At 33.5% G+C, this 24,554-nt stretch overlaps 2 protein-coding genes across 2 annotated transcripts; both read left to right on the top strand.

Moving 5' to 3' along the window:
- The first annotated feature begins 11,352 nt into the window (after positions 1 to 11,352).
- Positions 11,353 to 12,582, top strand: LOC25483479 (F-box/kelch-repeat protein At3g06240). The gene has a single exon (XM_013612175.1). The coding sequence runs from the start codon at positions 11,353 to 11,355 to the stop codon at positions 12,580 to 12,582; it is 1,230 nt and encodes a 409-aa protein (XP_013467629.1).
- Positions 12,583 to 23,573: 10,991 nt separating this feature from the next.
- On the top strand, positions 23,574 to 24,518 carry LOC120575754 (uncharacterized). The gene has a single exon (XM_039830569.1). The coding sequence runs from the start codon at positions 23,574 to 23,576 to the stop codon at positions 24,516 to 24,518; it is 945 nt and encodes a 314-aa protein (XP_039686503.1).
- Positions 24,519 to 24,554: the final 36 nt, after the last annotated feature.

Here is a 24,554-nt window from a genome sequence, read left to right as displayed (position 1 = left end):
GTGAAATGCTAATTTTTAATCATTTTTTTTTTTTTCTTTCATAACTTGTCAAAATAATAAATTATTTTATTTTCTCTCAAAAAAATATAATTTATTTATTAAAAAAAATATATTTTATAAAAGTTGCAGTAATTTTTGTTTTTGGAAAAATAGTTTATTGACTAGAAATTAACCTCTTAAGTTAAATCATTAACGATCTTCGTGGTTCGAGATTCGAACCCCAAACACCAAAAAAAAAAAATTATTAATGAATCTATCTTCGAATACCGACTATTGCATACTGCAACGTCCATGTCAATTAAGTTATGCTTGTTACGACAAATTTGTATTAAACTTAGTTGATAACAAACTGATGTTCAACCAAAAAAAAATTCATGAATAATCGTTGCATATACATTTAATTTATAACAAACTTAGTTGAAATGAAAATCTTTATCTTTATTATATACATTTGCGCTATTTTTTTTTTTAAAAGTACACGTGTCACTCCTTCTTGCTTCCTCTCATTAATTGCTTGATCAAATATTCAAATAATCACATATTTACTCACATGCTATTTATGTCATTTGCATCACTCACACAAATTTGATTTATTTCAATTAATTTATTAAAAACAAAAATGGAAATTATAACATTTTAATAGCTTATCATGAATAAATTTTGTATTATCAGCCAATAAAAATTGAGCATTTAATTTTGTTTTTGTTTTCTTTATTTTTGTTTTTGTTTTCTTTTTAAATATTTCAACGAAGGGAAAGCTCTCTATGCCTTCCATAGTTTATGCAACATTAAAGGAATGATATGGTACATAATATGTTTATACACATTTTTAGTTTTTTTTTTTACACATTTAAATTAAATAAAAATATATTTGGTCAAAAAATAGTGTGTGTAAATGTCAAATACATGGTTATCAATAAAATAAAATCAATTGGTTTTGTAAAAAAAAACAAAAATCAATTGGTTTGAATTACTGCGATTTTGTTTCTAAGATCAAATGTATCGATTGATGAATATTAATGTACAATATTATTTTTTTCGTTATTGTTTGCATGAATCAAGCACTTTATTATTTTGTTTATTTTATGTCTTTGGCTATAAATATTGATTTTGACTCCCACACTTTTCACACCAGTCTATATTCACAATTCATATTATTAAAAGTTTTTCTCTGAACTTCTATTTTCTCTTTTTGTTACAATGTCAATTTTTTACACATTTCTCTTATTAATTTCCATGACTCATGTATTGTAAAGACTTATTTGATTTATCTTATTTGATATATGTAAGAGAATCATGAGTTTCGTTAATTCATATTATTAAAAGTCTTTTCTAAGTCTGTTTTTCTTTTTTTTTTAACAAATACAATGTAGTTTTTCATCTTCGGTATAAAGTTGCGTTGTTGAATATTTTATAATTTTTTTGTTTGTTTTGGCTCTTTAACTTGTAGACATAATTCATGAATAAATAATATTCAGGAAGATTGAATTATCGGAAGAAAGAAAAAGTATAGTTGAGATCCAAAGAGGGCAAAAGACAAACGTGCTTCTTTATTCTTTTAATCGGGACTTTTCCTTTGGCTTGAAAGAGATTATTATGAAAGCAGCTATACTACCATTCCAGATGTAAGATAGATGTCAATTATAATTATAATAGGTGTTGGTATTATGAATTGAATCAAGATTCTATATTTCTAAGATATTGTCTTAAGGATGTATCTAGCTAGGGCAAGAACCAAGACGATAGAAAACAATACTCCTATTGTAATTGATCACACATTGATATGACAATTGATTCTTGCACTTAAATTCATCATCAGAGTAAAACCTATTTACTACGTTGACTATCTTGCCTTAACTATAGAGTAAATAATCGTAATTATTGTTTATTAGGGTATTAAATTATTTAGATTTCTATTGATTTGTATTTATTAATGTATATCTTTTTCATTAATGTGCCTGTTTTTGTTTTTAGAAAAGCAAATTTATATTAATGATATAATTGTATTATTATCTTTTTTAAGTAAAGGAAAATATATTAAATAAAAGCGAGTATAAAAGTTGGGAGTACATTATTTGCCAAAACTAATGTAACACTCAAGAACATAGAAAAATCATACAATTATAGAAATATAATAACAACAAGATTATGAGGAAGAATTGAATGATACCGAAAATTAAATTTAAGCAATAAACCCATTAATTATTCAAATTCCAAATTTTATTTTTTTTCTAAAAAAATTATCTTCAAAAAAATCAAAGTACATCATGTCTTTTATTTTTTTTATTATCTTATGTCTTATAGTAGGATTTGATTCTCTATATTGAAAATTCAGTCAAATTTTCTCAAGTGGAATCTCAATTGAGAATTAAATTAAAAAAAGGTTGTTGTATTTTAATGGTGAAGATTGAAAATGGAGAAAACTTAGAGAAAATTTTCAATGGAGAGAATCCAATTGCCTTTTAGCAGCATAGTGCACATAAATGTCTTTTAATACAAAAAAATAATAATACATTTATGGTTAATTTTATAAATAAAAATATACACGGAACACCTCGGTGTTCATTGCGCCATTATGATTCTTAAGGTTTAACATTTAATGCCGTTATTTAAAAAAAAAAAAATAGAAAACCACAATGAATTTCTTTCTACTAAAAATATATTTGGTGAGGAAATGTTTATTTTGTACAAAGTAGGGAAGACCTTAGAGATAAAAGAACATTCACAAATATTTACATTTATTTATCCTTAATGACACTAGCAACTCGAGAATCACTAAATTCAAAATCTATCTTTTACTACAATCGATTTTTATATCAAATTAATCTTGGCAAATGAATATCATCTCTTATTTCAATGTATTTATTGGTTTCCTTTGATTGTGTTTTCTCTATATACGATGCTATAGGTTCTTGGTACAAACTCGGACGAAGAAGAAAAATTTAATTTTGTTTCGGGAAACAAAACAAATTAATCTAACAACTAAATACTAACATTTGACATTAAAAAAGCATTTCTTTTCTATTCAATTCAATGATAGTCTTTATCCCAATAATTTTTTTTTTTTATCTCTTGAATTTCATTTGAAAATATTATAGCATTTAATCAAACGATTTTTGTTCATATATATGACCAAATACGCTAAAATTAATTTGTGATAAAATATTTCTAAGAATACAACAATGTCTTAAATTTTTGTAAAAAAAAAATGCCTTAATTTTGTTACTAAAACCTTAAATCTCTATTATAAACATTTGCCTTAATTTTTTTTTTGAAGAGTACATGTGACATCTTCACATTCTTCATCTCATTTAATGCTTTCTTATCATCCAATCAAATTGAATTATGACTCATTCATTTTTTTATTAGCCAATCAAGATGAACCATGACTCATTTAGTTTTCATCAACCAATCAAAATTGATCATGCCTTGATTTTTTTCCTATATATAAACAATTTGTTTTTCATTATTTTCATGTGTCTCTTCCCCCATAGTTTTTTTTTTTTGTAATAACAAGTATTTTATGTGTTTTAAAAGCATAGAAGTTTAATCATTTGATATTAAGGAAATTGTGTGAGTTCGATGAAGAAATAAATCATATTTATAGGATGTTCTTCTAATTATGTTTGAAACATATGAAATGGTAAAAAAAAATTAATAAGTATAAGTAGTATTAACAAAATTAAAATCTAAGGAATGATAGATAAATTCAATATATTATACTAATGAAAAGTAAATAAAGATTAATTTTTGTAAAAAAATAAATAAATAAATAAAGACTAAATTATATGTATGCGGTTTAGTTTGATTTTAAAAAATTAATTCAAAATGTGATCCGATACGAGTGGTTTACGCAAAGAGAGATGTTAAACTTTACGAATGTGTTCTACACGAAATTTTAATAAAAATGACCAATCATGGGTACAATGATAAATAAACTTTAAATGATGGACAAAAATGCAGTCTTGATTTAATAGTAGTGCAATTTTTCGGTTTCGTGTACACTATATTCGTAATATATATCATGTCCGTTATGCAAAATAAAGTTCAAACATGTGCATTAGGTTTGATTTTAAAAAAGGTTTTGTTTAAATTTAAAATTTTTACAGTAGTCGTTGAAAAGCCTCAAATTTTTATTCAAAATAAAAGTTTCACTTTTGACATATTCTAAAAGAAAAATGATTATTCAAAAACATGGGAAAATCATATGATTATCGAAATAGGAATAAAATATTTTGAAAGAGAATTGAATGATGGCCATAAGTAAATTTGAGCAATGATCCAATGAATTATACTAATTTTATATAAAGTTTGTCTCGATTTTTATTTTTTTTTAGGTACGTTCTGTTTTTTAATAGCATAATGCATGTAAATGTTATCTAATACAAAAAAGCTATTTAATACATATATGCCTAATTCTATATAGAAAAATGTATACAGGTAACTATTTAATGATCATTTGATCATAATGATTCTTGAGATTTGATATTTAATGCCGTTATTAAAATACAAAAATCACAATGAATTTTTTCGGTAAAAAATTGTATGGTGAGGGAATATCGGTTTTGTACAAGGTGGGGAATATCTTAGATATGGAAGAGCACTCACAAATATATTTATATCTACTTATCTTCAGGGATACTAACAAGGCTCAAAATCTATAACCCATAAATCCCAAGTTTGTCCTTTTATTGCTAGACTAAACTCTTAGAGTTTAAAAATAGAAAAAAAAAATTATAAAATAGGTTTTTATTTTAAATTAATCATGACAAATAACTTTTTTTTTTTTTTTAAATCTTACTAGCCTACCTAAATTGGCATCAGGGACAAGAAATTACATATTCCTTATACCCGGATCATCTTTCACCTTGATCTTTTTACTAAAAGAAGTTTGTGATTTAATTGTTCTTGCTAATAATTGTCTACTAAAAGAAGTTATTGATTTAATTGCTCTTGCTAATCATTGTCATTGGGGAGAAAAAAATGACATATTCCTTATACCTGAATCATCTCTCATCTTTATTTTTTTTACTGAAAGAAGCTATTGATTTAATTGTTCTTGCTAATTGTAATTGTTTGATCAAACACATTTTCTAGAAGTTGATGGTAATTTTATGAATTTGATGAATGAGTTAAAAAATTCTGGATAATTTATGAGTGATGAAAATATGTTAGAGATAAAAGAGTGATGATTTTGTGCAATGTAGGGAAGACCTTAGAGATAAAAGAGCTCACACAAATATACTTACATTTACATATCTTCAAGGATACCAGCAGAGCTCGAAACTCAGAATATTTAAATCAAGTTTGTTCTTTTACTACTAGACTAAATCCCTAGAGTTGAAAAATTACAATGAACAAAAAATAGATTTTTATTTCAAATTAATCATGACAAATGATATATTCCTTATACCTAAAACATCTTTCCTCTTGATTTTTTACTTGAAGAAATTAATAGTTTAATTATGTTTGGTGATTGATATCACCTGTAAAACTTATTTTGCAAGAGTTGTTGGTAACTTTATGGGTTTTTGTTAAGCAATTGAAAAAATGACACTACATATTGACCCAAAACCTTAAGTCATCAAATATATCAGTCATCTCATTTATATTTTGTTCAACATATACTTTTGCATTCAAATTAGAACTTTAACTCACACTTGGCATATTAACATCTCTTTCTTAAGTGTGATACTCTCTGCGACTATAATATAGAGACATAGCCAAATAAGGCCAGAAGGATGCACAACATGCTAAAAACTATGGGATTGTGGTGGTTTCATACAAGGAGTTTTTTTCCCCTTTCTTTCATGAGAAAGTAAGGATTAAGCGAATGACATCAAAAAATGAAGAAAACAATTCATCGTAATGACAAGATTTCCACATGAGCCTAAATTGAGTTGGATAATTATATTATACTAAGAGAAACTGCACAAGTGAGATTAACATCACACCTTCATTCAAATTCTAAAGGCATTAGATACAAGGGCAACCTCACTATATGTTTCCACTTTCTAATATTGCATGCAATCTGGAACTTTAACTAATATAACACATATTAACATCTCTTCCTTTACGTGTTAGACTCTCCGCATCGGTGATTTTGTAACATAGCCAAATAAAATCAGATGAAGTCATTTGATGGTAAAAAAAAGGTCGGTTGATGGTGATTTAATGCATGGGGGTTTACGTTCTTTTATTTCATGAGAAGTTAGAAAATAAATTAGAAAAGGAAAGAAGATAAAAAAAAAATTTGAACATGAGAGAAATAATAAGAAAAAAATATGTACTGTGTCTTTTATCGGTGATAGAATATAATAGTTTGAGTTACCGGTAATTATATGATTTTATTGAAGAAGTTGAATATTTTTGGGTTAGTATTACCAAAGAGTATGACTTCATTAAAAAAACATCGCATCATTTTAAAATGTCTAATAAACATGTATTTTGTAAACTCATCATAACTCATCTGAATTTTCCATTGTCACATCCCCCAAAGACTAGAAGTGAAGGAATTTGAAATAATAGAAGTTGAATACAAAAATACAATGAAAGCTAATGACATCCGACAACAAAGTTTTACAGAAAAAAGGTTAATTAAATAAATATTCCATATAAATAAGACTTTTTTTTTTTTGTTTTTAGTCCCTAGAAATAAGGCACATTTTTAATCGTTGTAACATTTTCCTTTGAATATTTTATAGCCCAAATTGTTGACGGAAAATTTTACAGTGACTAAAAATGCTGACAGAATAATTTTACAAGGGCTAAAATATGCGATTTATTTTTGTAGGAAGTAAAAATGAAATTCTTCAAAAAAAACAAAATTGGTACAAAGAAATTCTTGATATTTATTGAGACCTTTTAGCTAATTAACTCTTCAAAAAATAGAAAATAACATCCAAAAATCGACAAAATAATTCATCATAATGTTGAGTCTACAAAGGAAGCCTACAATTGGTCGAAATATCACATTATGATAATAACAATCACACAAGTGAGACTAACACCACATCTACACTTAAAATGTCTAATAGAGTAGTGCTAGCACCACTCTCTTTTGAACACTCTCTTTAATACTAACTTATTGGTTTAAATCATTGCGGATCTACACTTTGGAAATAGAACTCGCATAAAGTGGTGGGACATACATTGATTTCATCCAATAAAATAGTGAGTGCTAAAGAGAGTGTGCAAAAGTGAATGTTGCTAGCATTCAACATTTAATTTGTCAACTCAGTATTACGCGTCTACAATTTTATAATCTATAAAATAATAAAGATTAACTAAAAAAATAGATGAAAATTTTAAACAACGGGCATCTAAAACAAATAAAATAGTTTATCATAATGTTGTGACTTTCAGGGGAGCATAAACTGAGTTGAACAATCACATTACATTAATAGAAACCATAAAAGTGAGACGAACACCACATGTTCAGTTAAAACCTTAAAGCATTATGTATGAGTCATCTCACTTATATTATTCTTACCACATACTCACTCATATATGACAATTTAACTTCTCTCTTAAATGTGAGACTCTCTACATCTGCAATCTGGTAACATAACGAAATAAAGTTATACTTAGTCACAATATTGTAAAAAAAATAGACTGGCGGTGATTTTATGAAGAGATGTTTCTATTCCTCTCATTCATGTGAATAAAGAAACTAAACCAGAAAAAGAAATAAGATGAAAAAGAAATTTTAACTTGAGAGAAATGGTTAGGAAAAAAAATAAGGAACGTGTGCTTTGACCGTGAGAGTATATGAAATATTGTTCGTTGCTGGTAATTTTATGGGTTTCTTGAAGAATTTGGAGTAATTAATATACCAAAAATTAGACTTAAATAAAAAATTGCAACACCAATTTAAAATTTTAAATAAGCATGTATTTTGTCAAAACATATATGCATTTTTCCATTGTGAAGTTCTAACAAAGATCAAAAATGAAGGAATTTCAAATAAGTGAGGTTGAATAAAAAAAATAGCATGAAAATACCTGCAAAACAGCCAAGGCTTTCTCCATTTCAGTTTCTGAAAATACCTGCACAAGCTGCTTGACCGATGGTGCCAAGAGCTGCTCCATCAGCGTGCACTTGATCCAATGCAATATTGGGGGGCTCCATATGACTTCAGTGATCCTAGGTGCATTAGGATGATGTGTATTCACTTTGAAAGCCTTTAACACAGTGAAATCTCTAATTGTAGGACCAGTAGCTAACTTGGTAAGGTTGCCAACTATAGATACATTTGCTATAATCTGCGTTATTGTTGATTTCATATTTGGTTTTTCACCTTTGAATCTAAAAAAGTTCCTACAAGACCAGATAGCATTCAGAATATAGATGATTGTTGAGATGATGGTAAGCTTGCATTGTGAACTCCAACCTCTCTGACAAACATCAAACAGAGAGAGAATGGAGTTGCAATTGATGGAGTAATGGATCAGAGGCTGAAGCCATTTCCAGAGATTAGTAGCAAAGTGACAGGTAAGGAACAAATGATCAGCAGTTTCAGATTTTATAAATTCACAAGAAAGAGAATAACAGAGGTTAAATGAAAAAAATCATAAGAAAGAGAATAGCATCAAAAAACTAAAATTTAAAATTCAAAAATTAAGGAATTAATTGCAGTTTTAGTCCCTTATTTTGAATAAATCGTGAAATTGGTCCGTTCATTTTAAGATCACTCAGTTTTGGTCTCTTTCTCTTATTTTAAGACTGAAAAACAATGATGGACATATTTTAAATGACATGACATACAATCCAATAATGTTTACCAACATAATTATTTGAAAACTTTCATTAAGTTTTAATTTAAACATGGCATATCACCATCTTTAAGTTTATAAAATCTAAAAGAGGGACCAAAACTATATGATTTTGAAATGGAGGAACAAATTATATGAGTGAGTGAAAATATGATGACCAAAACTGTAATTAAGCCAAAGTTAAACAAATAACTTCCAAAAACTAAAAAAACAGTACATCATAATGTTGTGAGTTTCGGAGGATCCTATATTGAGTTTGATCATCACGTTAGATTAAAAGAAACCACACAAGTGAGTTTGAAACCACATCTCTATCTTAAACCTTAAGTCATTAATATATGAGTCATATCACTTATATATTGTTCAAAATTTACTATTGCATCCAATGTGGAACTTTAAATAACACTTGACACATTGACCTCTTTATCTCAAGTATGAGACTCTCTCCATCTGTAATCTATCACCAAGAAAAACAATCGTTTCCCCCACAAAGTTGAATCGGCCTATGGTATTGTCGTTGGACCGTACGGGAGAGCCAACACTGGTGTTGATTGACTCATTGAATACAAAACGACCACACAAATGTGCATGATACCATATCTTCATCCAATATATTAAATTTGACGAAAGTCTAGCTCGTGCTTGGCACGGGTTTCCATGCTAGTTAACAATATTTTAGGAAGAGTTTAATTTATATACATTGTCAATGTAACAAATTTTACATATACATTTAATTATGTGTTGCTACATCAATTAAAGAGATATGACAAATCATATTTTTTTTATTCATTTAATAATGAGACAACACATCATTGGATGCATGTGTAAAATATTTTTACACCGAGAAGATATACTAAGAAACACCTCATGCACCGCAGTCGACCATTTTCTCCCTCCACCAATTTCGGTCTTTTACTGGTGGTGCTTGGAGCAATTTTCATCCGTTAAGCCCATCCCTCTACACCGGGCCCATTTACACCACCACCCACACCCGAAGACACTTCATGTATTTCCCTTGTTTGCTATGCGATGAATCACAAAAATTACTCTTCCCATTTTTGAAATTAATAAAAAAAAAAATGTATCCAACGGTAGTTAATTACCGTTTGATGGTCCAATCACTTTTTAAGTCGACTTAAAAAGTGATTAGACCGCTTTAAAAAGTGTCTAACGATAATTAACTAGGCTAAAAAAACCAAAAGGAAATTAACTATCATTGGGTAAGTTTTTTAACAATTTCAAAAGTGGGAAGAGTAATTTCCATTTTCATGAATCACTCTCCATGGACCCGACTCCTTTCTTTACTCCCTCATGATTCTTTGAATTATTAAAATGGAAATCATTTGCCATCAATATCCTCCCGATGATATGGTGTATCTCCTCAAGATTGATGCGGTTGAAATTTTCTTTTCTAGAGACTAGTTATTCTTTCTTTTTTGTCCTTTTCTATTTGCCGTTTTGTTTTGTTAAGCCTTGTAATACCAAAAAAAAAAAAAAAAAATCACTTTCCTTACAAGAAAAATTAGTGGTTTCCTTCTTCACGTTTGCATTCAAGCCACCAATTACTTCTTTATTTTTTTAAGTAGTCTAGTAGATATAAATTCAACTTTAAGATAAATAAGTAAGAGTGTTGGGATTGGAACATGCATATATTATAGAATGTATCTTTCCGATTGGGTTAAGTTCACGGGAATCTCTTTTGCGTTGTTTCATGTTTGTTTTAAATTAGAAAAATTGATTTTCTTTGTATTTTTAAAAATAATTTTATTTAAAAAATTACTTAAAAATAGTAGAAGTTGTTTCAACCTCATTTGTTGTAAGTTAAAAAATTATTTAGACATTCATTAACTTAAATATTCATTGTTAAAGATTTTACATCCTAAAAATCACTTTTTTTTTTCTTCCAAAAATACATATTTCACAAATAACTTTTATGAAAACCTATTTGAAATAACTTTTTAATTTAGAAAAATGGTTGGTGGGTCTTATCAATAGGTTAAGCTATCATTAATTATTTTCAAAAAAATATGTCTCTTTATCTCTTTAAATGGAAGAAATGGAGAAGACTTTAAATAGAGAGAATCTCAACATTAATGTTTTGTAACTATCATAAAAAAAAAAAAAATTTAAATTTTTTTAAATTTTAAATAATTGCTTTCTGGCCATAGCAAATGAGTTTGGTAGAATCTAATTTCATAAAGCTCCCCTTAGTAGAAGTAACTATTTAAAAAAACAAAAAAAAAAAACTTCAAATTTCATGCATGCAAAGACTCAGGAAATTGACTAACAAAAATAATGGCGCCATTCAGGATCACTTTCACATTCCATCCATCTAGAGCACAGATAAAAGTTTCTTTTCTCTCTATAGAAAATAATAATATTTTCGTCATGTTATTAATGTGGAAGATCGTTGTTATCATCTTTTTCTATTTTTAAACTCACCACTTTAATTGCTTTTCTATATATAATAAGGAGAGGATTTGGATCCAAACAGGTCTGACAGTACAAACACAGCAATCTGTCTTTTGATTTCCATTGTGCTCACTTCGTGCTTTGTTGTCCGGTTTCTCCTCCAATGATGGCTGCTGCAACAACAAATAAACAGGTTAGAAGTGCTCACATACACGACGACATTGCAGTCTTTATTCTCTCCAAATTGCCTCTTAAATCCCTCGCACGATTTACTTGCGTTCAAAAATCATGGTCTCTTTTATTCGAAAACCCTTTTTTTGTGAACATGTTCCACAATAATTTCTTATCCAAAGATGATGAGGACGACGACAATGAAACACGTCTCCTCCTAAAGAAAAGGACAAATGGGTATCCCTTTCATTACTCGCTGTGTATTTTTTCCGGTGAGAGGCTCGAGGATAGGGTTATATTAGATTGGCCAACTCCTTTTCAAGATGATGTCTATCCTATTGAAATTTTGGGCTCGACTAGTGTTAATGGCACTCTTTGTCTCTACCAAGACATTAACGATGAGATAACAATTGTATTGTGGAACCCTTCAACGGGGGAATTTAAGGTCATTCCTCCTAGTGTTCAGCCCTACGACAACATTGAGCTTAATTTTCATCCTCATGGATTTGGTTACATCCGTGATAGAGATGACTATAAAGTGATTCGGAGGTCTAAGTATCCTGTAGGCTTTGAAGGTAATTGGGTTTGTGTGCCTGAAAAGGAGAACCCTTTATGGGAGATGGACTATCTTGCCTCTTTTTGGGAGAGTGATGTAATAGAGATGTATGACCCTTTTTGGGAGATATACAGCCTTAGAAGTAACTCTTGGAGGAAACTTGATGGTGTTGATCATATGCCCGTTCCTTGGAAAGATAGTTCTCGAGTGAACTTGAATGAATGGTGTCATTGGTTGGACAAAAAATATATGGTGTCATTTGACTTTAGCAATGAGATGTTCTCTGTAACAAATTTACCCCCTTACTCATCAAACATAATGGAAGAATTGTTGAACAGACACTTGGGGGTGTTAAATCAGTGTGTTGCTTTAGTCTATACTGTCGCTAACACCGCTTCTTTTCATGTATGGATTTTGAATGAACTCGGTGTCGAGGAATCGTGGGCTAAACTCTTTGTTGTTAAACCTTCAACTCGCATTATTTGTGCTATTGGGATTGGAATAAAGAGTGGTATATTGTACATAAAAAGAAATATGGAGCTAGCCCTGATTGATTTAAGTACCCAAACTAGTGAAGACATTGGAGTTGAGGCAGAGTTGGCTTGCCAGAAGATTGTAATGTATAAGGAAAACCTTCTTCCTTTTCCTTTTGGAGAAACGAATAATTAATTTGTTTTTGCAGTCTTATCTCAAAGCATTCGGCCATAAGTTTTATAAACGATGCTATCAAGTTATTTATATCTTGTCAGATGCTCATAACTTATTGATTGTCAAATGCTCTTTTCATTTGAATATTGTTCTGCTTTGTGTGTGTATTGTTGAGTGTTGGCGCTTTAGTTTTTGTCCGTTGTCTGTAATACAACATTAACAATCTGCTATAATCACTTGATAAGTTATTGTTTTGATTTAATACAAATTGGTAGCATATTTTATTGATCTAGATTGCCTTGTTTACTCTACTATATTTCTGCATTATCATGGTTAAATTTATGTTCATATATGCATCTTACCTTGGACATGTAATTTATTGATCTAGAAGTAGAAAAGACATATGGCCTATTGAGAAGATTTTAATTGGACACAGGCTAGCTATACTTCTTATTCTATTAGTATTGTTAAGAGGGGACATAAACCATGAGGCTGGATTTTACATGCCTGCTATGATGATTAGATTTCAAATTACAGGTCACTTCCTGTATCAATGAGTTGTATGTGTGACTGTAAAATTTGCATGCAAGATACCAGAAAATCTCAAAGATATCACAAAATTTGCTTAGTTTTGGAGTTACCAAAACCATCTTCAAATAATAGCTTTAGTGCATCTAACCAAACGATATAATGCAAAGTAAAGTGGAATTCTAGTCTAAAATGTCTTGGGTTCAAAATGATATACAACAAAGTACTGAGGTTCAATAAATTGGAAGCAGATTTAGGCATTCAATTTCTACCACTTCCCTTTTGTTGAGCAAGCTTATACTGACCATCTTTTTGAGATTTTGCCTTGAAATCCTAATTTTAGGTTTAATTTATTTGGTCATGGTTTCTATTTTCATGGTTTTTTGGGGCCCCAAATAAGTAGCCGTAATTACTTTGCCTATATACTTTAGGTAAAATGCTCTTCTCCCATAAAAATTGCTCCATCCCAACAAACTTTTGAAAAGTTGTTTTGTATAAATAAGTTGTTTTGAATAAGTTATTTTTGAAAAAGGTCACGAGATGCACTCAGGTTACTTAGAGAGCAGGACGAATTTTGAAATAAAAATGGCACTGTCTCTCGACAGGTTTGAGATTGCAAGTAAAAACAAACAAAATTAAAGGAAAGAGTAAAAGTTTAAACGCACAAACTTAAAGGAAAAGTAAAATGCATTGCATTAAAAGTAAAGTGGTCTACAAATCAGTTTACATACATTCTGTATAACTCGTTTCCCTAGACTCCGGTAGTTTGAATGTTGTAGAATTTCTATAAATGATTTGCGACCCATTTTCCGACTTGGCAACTCCTATTTATACCTAAAGAAAGTAACTGGCAAAACATTAATCTCATGATCAACACTTTCTCCATCTTGGACAACCGCTTGTCCCCACGTTCCCTGTAACGCCCGTTTCGAATTATTTAATTATTTAATTATTTAATTGAGTCTAGAAGTTATTTAGATGAGTTTATATTATATTTATATAATATATGCGTGATTTATATGATTTATATGTTGGAGGTGATTTTATGTGATTTATGAGGAGTTGTGACTTATTTTATTGTTTAATAAAATAAGATTTGAAAATAAAATAAATATTGAGTTTAGGGGTTGTTTTGAGATTTTAGAGAGTTTTGGGGAAGAAAGAGAAATAAGATAAGATAGATGGGGGATATATAAATAGGGAAACCTAGTTTAGAAAAACATTTATACGTACTATCGTTTTTGGAGAAAAGGGAGAAAAAGCCAAGAGAAGAACAAAAGACCTAGGAAGCTGCGATTTTGATCTATAAGGTAAGGGTGAGACTAACTTTGCAATTCTATTGAGTCTGTGAATCAATGATTAGATTTAACATGATTTAGGAGGAGTTTTAAGAGGTTATGAAAACTAGGTCAAATTGTAGAACTAATGATTAAACGGTGAAAACTTGTTAGATTGATGTAGAAACTGTTCCTAGACCTTAGATAATGTGTAGGATGAATTCTGGAATCAATGTTAGGCTTAAAACCATGAGAGTTAGTGATTTTTATAAAAAAAACTGCACTTCTGCCCATAGCGACATTCATCGCTCGCCTCCGAGCCATGATCCTCGCCACGGCGAGTGATGAACATCATCGCTCGCCACGCGAGCAAACCTTACCCGCCTCGCGAGTTGCACCCTGCAGCTCGCCATAGCGAGCAGATGAACTCGTCGAGCGAGCTTGACCAGAGAGCATGCAAGATTTCGTGATTTTGACTTTTGAATTGAACCTTAGATGCTTTTGAGTGCCTGAACATGTCTAATAATGATTAGGAAAGAATGTAGGATGAGATTGAACCTGGAAGGATTGTAGAATGAACTTTTGGAAATCTGACTTGAACTCGCCACGGTGAGCAGAGGCTCTCGCCTCGCGAGTGACCCAAAAACAGAGTGACTTGTTAGGATTTTGCGACCTTTGTTGCACGAGCTGTTGAGAGTTGAACCTTGAGGTAGTATTGAGACTTAATGATGATGTTATTTATGAACTGTGAAGCTGTTTAAGATGTGTTGATGTTGATTATGATGTGATATAATGTTATGTGCATTACTTGAATTATGAATGAATATTTAAGATGTTGTTGAATTGCAATGGATATTATTATGTCATGCTGTTTTTGTATACTGCCTATGTTGCTGTTGTTATTTAACTAAATTGCATGAGTTGGTCTAAGTTGATGAAGATGATGATGTTCCAAATTATTGGATTATATAAGAGGTTGTCGAATTAAGATGTTTAAGAGGTCGAGTCCATGCATTAGCATTTCATTGTTGGGGGCTTGATGCCCTGGAGCTTTGTACTCAACACGTTGGAGCTTTAGCTCAATTACCGATGGGGGCTTGATGCCCTGGAAGTATATTAATACTCAAATACCGATGGGGACTTGATGCTCTGTATTGGTACCACATGCATATAAGAGGTCTAAGTTGCATAATTGCATTTGTTGAGTCGAAGATGATAAGATGTGAAGTTGTGATTACTCATATGAATTGTTAATGAAGTGATTTATGATATATTATTATCTATGATGAATAATAAGATGTTTATACGTTGTTAAATATAATTGTTGAATTATATGCTTAATATTATTGTTTTGTGAAATCTCACCCCTTCTGCTTGGAAATGTTGCTCTTTGTATGAGTAACTTGCAGGTGATCAAGAATAGGTTGTTGTGTTTGCTGTCGTGAGTGGCCTTTCCTCACTGAGTCTTAGGTTGCTCTGATACGTAACAGGATGGGGTCTTTGATTGCATGCTTCTATTCCTTTACATATTGATTTATTAAACTTTGAATAAGTTGTTGAATTGAATTTATGAGGTGTTTCGATGAGGCCTGCGTGCCAAGACTTTTTAATGATGTTGAATTTAATTCCGCTGCTATTATGTTGATGAGGATAATTAGTTAATCATCTCTTTTATGTTTTAAGAAGTGTGATATCCCATTTATGTGATGTTTTACTCTGATAAATGTTTATGAAATTTTTAAGTTGGGAAAACGGAGTGTTACATTCCCACTAAGGGAACCGCTTTTGAGCTTGAAATCATGTTTTCCCGCCTTGAATGCTTGACTTCGACTCGATTGCTCTTTCTACCTTGCTTTGTCGAACTTCTGACTATGCCCTCTAGGCTTGCCATCTTGTCTAAATCCTCAAATTGAAATGAGAAAGCCTTCGGTTCCTGCAAAGATAAAGGTCAACCAAATGTTGACCATATTAAATGAGCCTCTCGAAATTACAGGATAACAAAATGCCCCCAAAAATGCCATTTTCGACGAAAAAATCTTCAAAAGAGGAGAAAATTGACATTTTTGAGAAACACTTTTCTCTCGCCACTCTTATGACGTCATGACCATCATTGCTTTTGGACATGGTCTTTTCATGTTCCTTCTAAAAAAAACCACTTTCTTCAAAATCTTGTGGAACACGTCTTTTCGTTCAGACAATTGGTAGGGTCCTCATAACCCTAGACCTTCCTTCATTGCCTATTAAGTCCCTTCCATTTTGACTCTCTACATTTCTGTATCATTAATGCGCCACCTTCTGAAACTCCTTGACTGCCACGAGCCTTTCGATTTTCCAGCGTTTCTAGGTATTTGCCCCTTTCCTAGACACGTGGTGATTTCACAACGCGACATGAAGAGTTTATGCCTATCAGATTCTCTTTTTGATGTCTATAAATCTTTTACTAACTTTGTTCACTCTTCTTCACTACTCTCTTATATTCCCTTGCATGCCTTTCTCATAGAAAGAGAAATACAAAATGGAACGCATTTCAGATGACGACTTGCTCAACATCTTCGAGAGAGTAGCAGCTTCTGGAGTTAAGAACTTTCTTCGTTTAAGGGAAACATCTTCTCGCCATTGGAGACTTGCTAAAACTCATGGAGTTTTAAGGGCTTTACCAAGTAACTGTTTATCATACCTTACATATCCTAAGCCTTGTGTCGGAAAGCGAATCCTCATCTAACGTCTTTCTGACAGTGGGCATCCAGAATTTTGTGTATCACGAGCAGCTCAATTATTTCATGAAAGATTCGACCTGGGGGAAGTTAAACGAATTATTTTGATAGCAACTTCACATGGCTCCATCGAAGCAAAATATTTCTTGATGATTCTCGACGCTCTAGCCAGTGACGAGATTTCTCCAGAAAATGTTTTCTCTGTTTTCGGAACTCTCTTCGAGTGCAAGCAACTTTCCAATTGCAGTAGGGCCCTGATGTGGGTTCCAGGTTATTACTCGTCAAGGCCTCACCCTCGTGAGTTAGATTATCGGTTTACTCGTCAAGGTTCTGGCAGGAAGCCAAATGTCTTCTCGCCACCTCCGGGCTCCAACGACGATTACTTCATGACTGACATTTGCCTTTTTTGCCGTTTCGATGCCGAAATATTATGGTTTCTGACACATTTCCGTTTTTCTAGGACATTTTGATTCTGTTCAAGGCCACAAAGCCTTTTTGGTGTGTCGAACTGGTAATAGGTTAGAAACTAATTTCGACACATATTTTGTAATTTTGCCCGTTAGATGGCTTTTAGATTCTAAAAGAAAATGTCATTTCGAAATAAAAATGGCATTTTCTTTTAGAATCTAAAAGCCATATAACGGACAAAATTACAAAATATGTGTCGAAATTAGTTTCTAACCTATTACCAGTTCGACACACCAAAAAGGCTTTGTGGCCTTGAACATAATCAAAATGTCCCGGAGGATTCAACCCCGGAGACACAAGGAGGGTTGAATACATTTGGTATGAACGTCAAATTTACCTTTAGTAAAACTAAATCTGCAAATTTACCTGTGGTAAAACTAAATCGGCAAATTTAGTTTTACCCCAAGTAGGTTGTCCAACCTTCTTGGGGTAAAACTACATCTACTTCATTTTGCCCCAAGAAGGCTGCTCACGAATCATCTCAAACTCAAAACAACCTCTTGAAATCTTAAAAGATACCTCTTTCTATGAAAGGTCAAGGATGGAAAAACAACATTGTTGTTGTAGAAGGAAGAGAAATGAGGAGAGTGAGGAGGAGAGAATGTGAGAAATGGTGTGAGAAATAGTGAAGAGGAGGAGAATAAGGAAGAGAAGGGAGGAGAGAATGTGAGAAATAGTGAAGAGGAGGAGAATATTTATAGGTGGTTTAAGGTAACCTAGGATTTAATGAGGTCAAAAAACGTGTTAAAACTTAAAAAAAAACCTGTAAAAATCATTAAAATGCATTGACCACCGTAAAAAAAACGTGTTTTTGTGCATGAACTATCGGCCAATCTGCGTGAGCTAAATCACGTCACCTGCCAAAACTCACGCAGGGACATTTTTGTCTTTTCAATTGGGAACGAGCAAAAAACTGTTGGGTAAAGAGCAAAATTCTAAATAAATAAATAAATGTAAAAGAACTACCCGTTACTAGGGCTGGATAAAGACCCGCGGTCCAGTCCAACCTGCAAAAAATCGGATGTAAAAACCCATTTTGGACGGGTTATAACAGGTTAACGGGTCTGCGGGTGAACAATACAGGTTTGTGAGGGTTCAAACGGTCGGAGAGGGGTAGACAGATATCACCCACGGGTACCCATACCCGCCCGCATATTTTATCTATAACTATTATAAAAATATTACCCCTGTAAATCTTCAAATGGTGATAGACAAGGCACATCATTGCAAGAGTGCCACGTTCTCATGGAAAAGACAGCACTGTTAATAGGTATTAGACTTTTCTATATATTTCCTTTTGGAGAATTGATGTTCCCACATTTGGATTGGCTGTACCACACGAGTAATTTACCTAAATTCCCTTCGGCAGTTAACTGCCGAAGCAAAACTGTCGAGGAAAACCTCGATAGTTAACTGCCGAGGAAATGATCAAACACACATTTCAAATGAAAATACTACTAGTGCCTAATTTTTTTTGGATTTTTTTATGTTTTAATTTTGTGTCGCGCACTTTGTTTGACATTATGGTACTTAGAATAAAATTGCATTTGGAATAATTTTGATTAAAGTCGTGTTTTGAATAATAAAAACTAATTAAATCTAACGTGAATTCAACTAATTAAAATTGCGTAATGAATAAATAATTATGAAAAGTGAATAAATAAGATAATTATTGTTCCATTCAAAACAAAATATATGTTATCACATTACATTGCATTACACATTACATTACATTCCGAAATTTACCTTCCAACTGCAACAATCATCTTACCACTGAATGGGGCAAATTCAAACTTGTTAAGCAGCAGAACACCAGTATTCGATCAGCATCTTGAACACTGGTATTCAAGTGTCACAAGAATGAGGTGCATTCCTTGACACTTGAATACCATTGTTCAAGATGCTCATCAAATGCTGGAGTCCTGCCGATTAACAAGTTTGAATTGCCCCATCTAGAGTAAGACAATTGTTGCAGTTGGAATGTGCATTCCAACTACAACAATTGTGTTACCTTTGAATGAGATAAATTCAAACCTGCAAAACAACAAGACTCAAGAATTTCGCCAAACACTTCATGTTTTCCCTTTGAAAAGAATAAATTTTTGTTAGGCTTGCTTTAGATGATGGTATTCAAGTGCCACCGAATTGAGGTTCAATCCTTGACACTTAATACCTTCATCTAAACCAGCATAACAAGAATTTAATATTTTCAAAGGAGAAACATGAGGTGCTTGCGAAATGCTCGAGTCCTGTTGTTTGACAAGTTTGAATTACCCCATTCAAAGGAAGACAATTGTTGTAGTTGGAATGCACCTTACCCTAACTAATGATGATCTTCTGGCGAAATCAAACTTTTGCAGGCAGTGACCTCTGCATCATTCCAAAACATTTCCAAGCCTTTTTTCGGCTAGTTTTTACCTGTAATTAAACCAGAGCATTTCGAAAGGCAAAACAATTCATACAACATTGAAACTCGGACATAAACAAGATAAATACAATATGTTTTACAATTGTCCATAATTAAATCAAACCGACATTTGGTTCAAATTACACAAACGTTTAAAATTCATCATAACGGTTCAAATAACAAAAAAATATTGGCGCAAATGAACAACTTAATTAAACCAACATTTTTGTACATTAAACAAAGTAAAAAAATCCCATGAAATTAAAAATAATATCATCAAAGTACAAATATACAAATATACAAATATACAAATCAATGTCATGAAAATAACAAAACTAAAAAACAAGTCCTATAAAACAAACTACTACTACTGGTCCTGCTGATGCTGCTGGTGCCTCCTCCTCGGCCTCTGGCCTCGCCTCCTGGTCAAGATAGGCGCGATCTGCTCCTTAAGATGGCTCATGGCCTCAAACGACTGCTGAGGGGTCATGCTCATGACCTCCTTCTGGCCTAACTGCGCATCAGCGTAGGCAACAGCGCCACTAACCATGTCATAGGTGTCAGGCGAGCTTCTCGCCTCATACCGTTCCCACTGCTCTGCAAGATCTGCTCTTCATTTGCAGGCCTCGGAAGATCTCCTGGAAGAGGTGGCAAGATCTGAGGGTGAGACACCCTAGTGTACCATAGGACATAGCCATCCGCCATGTATGCTCTCCTGCCTGCTCACCCCAATCGGCCGCCTTAAGCGTGTGAGGGCGGAAGTCGACGAACGCCTGCACAATGTGAGGCGGTGGCAGCTCTACAACATCGGTCGGATGTCTGGGGACGGTCTGGACGTATCCGTACTGCCTCAAAACCCTCTCGGGCAAGTGACGGTACACCCTACGGACACCGCACATAATCCAGCCAGAGTACTAGAAAACCTCCTCAAAGTCCTAGATCTCCATGTGCTCCTCGTAAGGCCTCCAGCATACGTCATCAAACTGTATGCGATCAAGTAGTGACCGATATGTGACCCCCTCCCCGTGACCCTTCTGGAGCGTCCACCTCGCTGCAACCGGATAGTTTTCCATGTAGTCAGTGTTGGGATCAACACTGTAAAACCCTAGAAAATGCACCAAAAACCATGCCTGCACAAACCAAACAAATAACATTTATAAATTATTACGCACTGAAAATATAAAAAAAAATAACAAAGAAATAAAGTTAACAAAAAAATAAAATATAAGTTTTCTTACAGTGAGCAGTGTCACGCTCCCCCCAAGAGCTCTGTTTCCAGGCCTACACGCATCAGCTAACTCGCCGTATAGGTAAGCGAGTGTCATCCCTCCCTAGGAATAATTACGCATCCCTGCGTAGCCGTCCTCCATGGTCGTCAGATATACCAACTCGATGCGCTTGTTGCTTTTATCGCCAAACAACAAGCATCCGACCAAGTAAAGAAGGTAACACCGGACGCAGTAAGTCCTAACCCTCACCAGCTCCTCAAGTTCCTCAGGATCCTCCGTACCAGCCAATAAGTTGGCCCTACCAAGGTACGTGCTATAAAAGTCCCTCAGCGTCGGGTAGCTAAGGTACCCACCATACTCCTGCCCGCAAATCTTTTCCGCCTCCTGCTGCGACCCACCCAGATGCCTCATAAGCAGTGTCGCTCCCTCATGTCTCGGCATCTTCTTCCCATGACTCAACATCCGCCCCACAATCGGAAGATGCATGAGACATGCGACATCATCCAATGTCACAGTAATCTCCCCCAAAGGCATGTGAAAGGTGCTGGTCTCAGGATGCCACCTCTCGCATAAAGTCATCAGCAGGGCATGAGGCACGGTGGAGTACCCCAAGTAAACCAAGTCATGTAACCCGCTCTGCCTAAGCGGATCCCAAAACCAATTCTCATTCCCGTTTGGGCGTCCGAGAGTGAGGATCTTGGCCCCATGATTAATCGGTTTAAGCACACGGAGCTTACGAACCTGAAATAATAGAAAAATAAATATAATTAAACAAACACACATTTAAAGAAAATAATTAAACATAAAGAAAAAGAATAAAAAAAAAACACATATAAAAGTGGATATAATAATTAAACAAACACACATTTAAAGAAAAAAATTAAACATAAAGAAAAAGAATTAAAAAAAAATTACACTTACGTTATCTGAATTATACCAGAGTGGCAACGCCACATGACTGACATAAGAGTGGAGCAAAGATAAGTCTACCGGTCCACCAGGAAAGGGAGGGTCCACAGGTAACACCTCTGGTGCAGCAGCTGCTGCAATGTCATCCTCGTCTCCTACATGCTGCTGCTGTGGTATATGATCCTGGTCATACCCACCATCAGTCCCATCGTGGTGTACCTGATCCTGATAGTTCAGGTACTCCACCCCAGACGGGTCCACAACCTATGACTCCTCAGGCTGTGTAGCCTGAGAACTCCCTGAACCATCTCCCTTCCGACCTCTACCCCTCTTTGGGATGTGGACGCTCTGCCTCTCCCTTCGGTGGCTCTTGGTCATCGCTCGCCTACCACCAATCATTCTAGATGGATTAATGGGATCCTGGTCGGCCATATCTACAGAAAAAATAATAAAATTAGCATCATTTCCATAACCTAATCAAACACATTAAACATAAACATAATCAAACTCCTTAAAAGTACAACAATGAACATCATTTCATAACCTAAAATCATTCAATATAATCATCATTACAATAAAATTTATATCCACCATTTCCATAATAACCTAAACATTATTCAACTTATACATTCAACCACTTTATCAAACACACTAAACCTAAACATAACCTAAACATTATCATACACACTATCATTCACATTCAAACATAAATAATCATACACATTCAACCTAATTCAATATACACTTTTTCGAATTACAAGCAACATCATATCCATGATCTAAACTAACTAAATAATCAATAAAATTGTCATTGAGGCATTTTATCAAACACTTTGTGTGCAAAGTATAAAACATTCAAATTATGTTTATTTGGCTCCATTCCAAACCACATTATACTTAAAAATCATTCAAACAACAATTATAACAACTACATTAATCTATAACATCATTACAACACATGCAATCATCAAATTATCAATTTTAAAATCAACCCTAACCACATGCAAACCACTCTAATTTTTTTAAAAAATCAACCTAAACAAATTAACATTATCATTAAAATGATTGACACAACTTACTTGTGATAATATGCAGTTGATTTGCTTGCAATTCGTGAAAATCGATTTGGTGAAGATTGGAGAGAATTTGAGAATTTTGGAGTTGTTTTTGAAATGGAGAAGTTCTGTTTCTGCGTTCTGGTTATGTTCAGATTTTCTCGGCAGTTAACTACCGAGGTTTTCCTCGGGAGTTAACTGCCGCCGGTTTACTAAAACTTCGGCACTTAACTGTCGAGGGGCATTTAGGTAAATTACTCGTGTGGCACAACCTTATGAAATGTGTAAACGGCAATTCTCTTCCTTTTGACCGGAGAACAACATGTCCCCTTGAGATCCACAATTTTCTCTATACAGTAATAATTTGGTCTGCTGCCATACCGCCTTCCATTTCTTTCATCTATTGGCGGCTTCATTACCGTAAAATGCCCACGGATGAAAATCTCCGTCGCCGTGGCTGTATCGTTGTGTCCGTTTGCAACCTTTGCTTGACAGCAGCAGAATCTTCGGAACACCTTTTCCTTTCTTGCATCTTTGCGGCTCAGCTTTGGGGTTGGCTTGGCTCTAGACTCAATTGTGTTGTGGATACATCTTCATTTGCTGCTCTTTTGTCTTGTAGATCAGCAAGCTGCTCCTCTCAAGTGGCGGAAATTTATCTAGCAGCAATATTGCATACTCTTCATACTATTTGGTGCGCTCGCAACTCCATCCGGTTTTCATTCTTAGCGCCTTCTTTGCATGCTGCACAGGTTCGTATCCATTCTTCTATTACTATGTCTGGTAATGCTTCTAGAGGAAAATGTTTGCCATCGGATTCCCCCTTTCTGGATTCTTTTATGGTCTCGCACCATAGCCGTCGAGTTAAGGACATTATTTCGGTTTTGTGGAAGGCTCCGACATCCCCTTGGTTAAAAGTTAACACGGACGGCTCGGTGATAGGAGGTCACGCAGCTTGTGGGGGGCTGTTTCGTGACTCTCTTGGTACTTTCCGTGGAGCTTTTTGTTGTAACATTGGTATTCAATCTGTTTTCTATGCGGAGGTGCTTGGTTTTATCATTGCTATTGAATATGCAGCATCTAAAGAGTGGCGACAAATTTGGTTGGAAAGCGACTCCTCTAGTGCTTTATTGATTTTTTCTAATCCCTTGTTGGTTCCTATTATGCTCCGTAACAGATGGCATAATGCTAGGCGGTTGGGAGTTCAAATTCTATCATCTCATATTTTTCGTGAAGGTAATTGTTGTGCGGATAAGTTAGCCTCTCTGGGACATTCCTGTGTTGGTCAAGTTTGGTTACACAATCTACCTTCTGCATTGTGTCTTGATTTTTTCCGTGATCGATGTGGCTTTCCTAATTACAGGCTCCCTTAATTTGTTTGAGTCTGTTGGTGTTTCTGTTTATTTTTC

This window comes from Medicago truncatula, chromosome 1, assembly GCF_003473485.1.
Source record: "Medicago truncatula cultivar Jemalong A17 chromosome 1, MtrunA17r5.0-ANR, whole genome shotgun sequence".
In the NCBI taxonomy this organism is placed as follows: domain Eukaryota; kingdom Viridiplantae; phylum Streptophyta; class Magnoliopsida; order Fabales; family Fabaceae; genus Medicago; species Medicago truncatula.
This window is presented reverse-complemented; position numbering and strand designations above follow the sequence as displayed.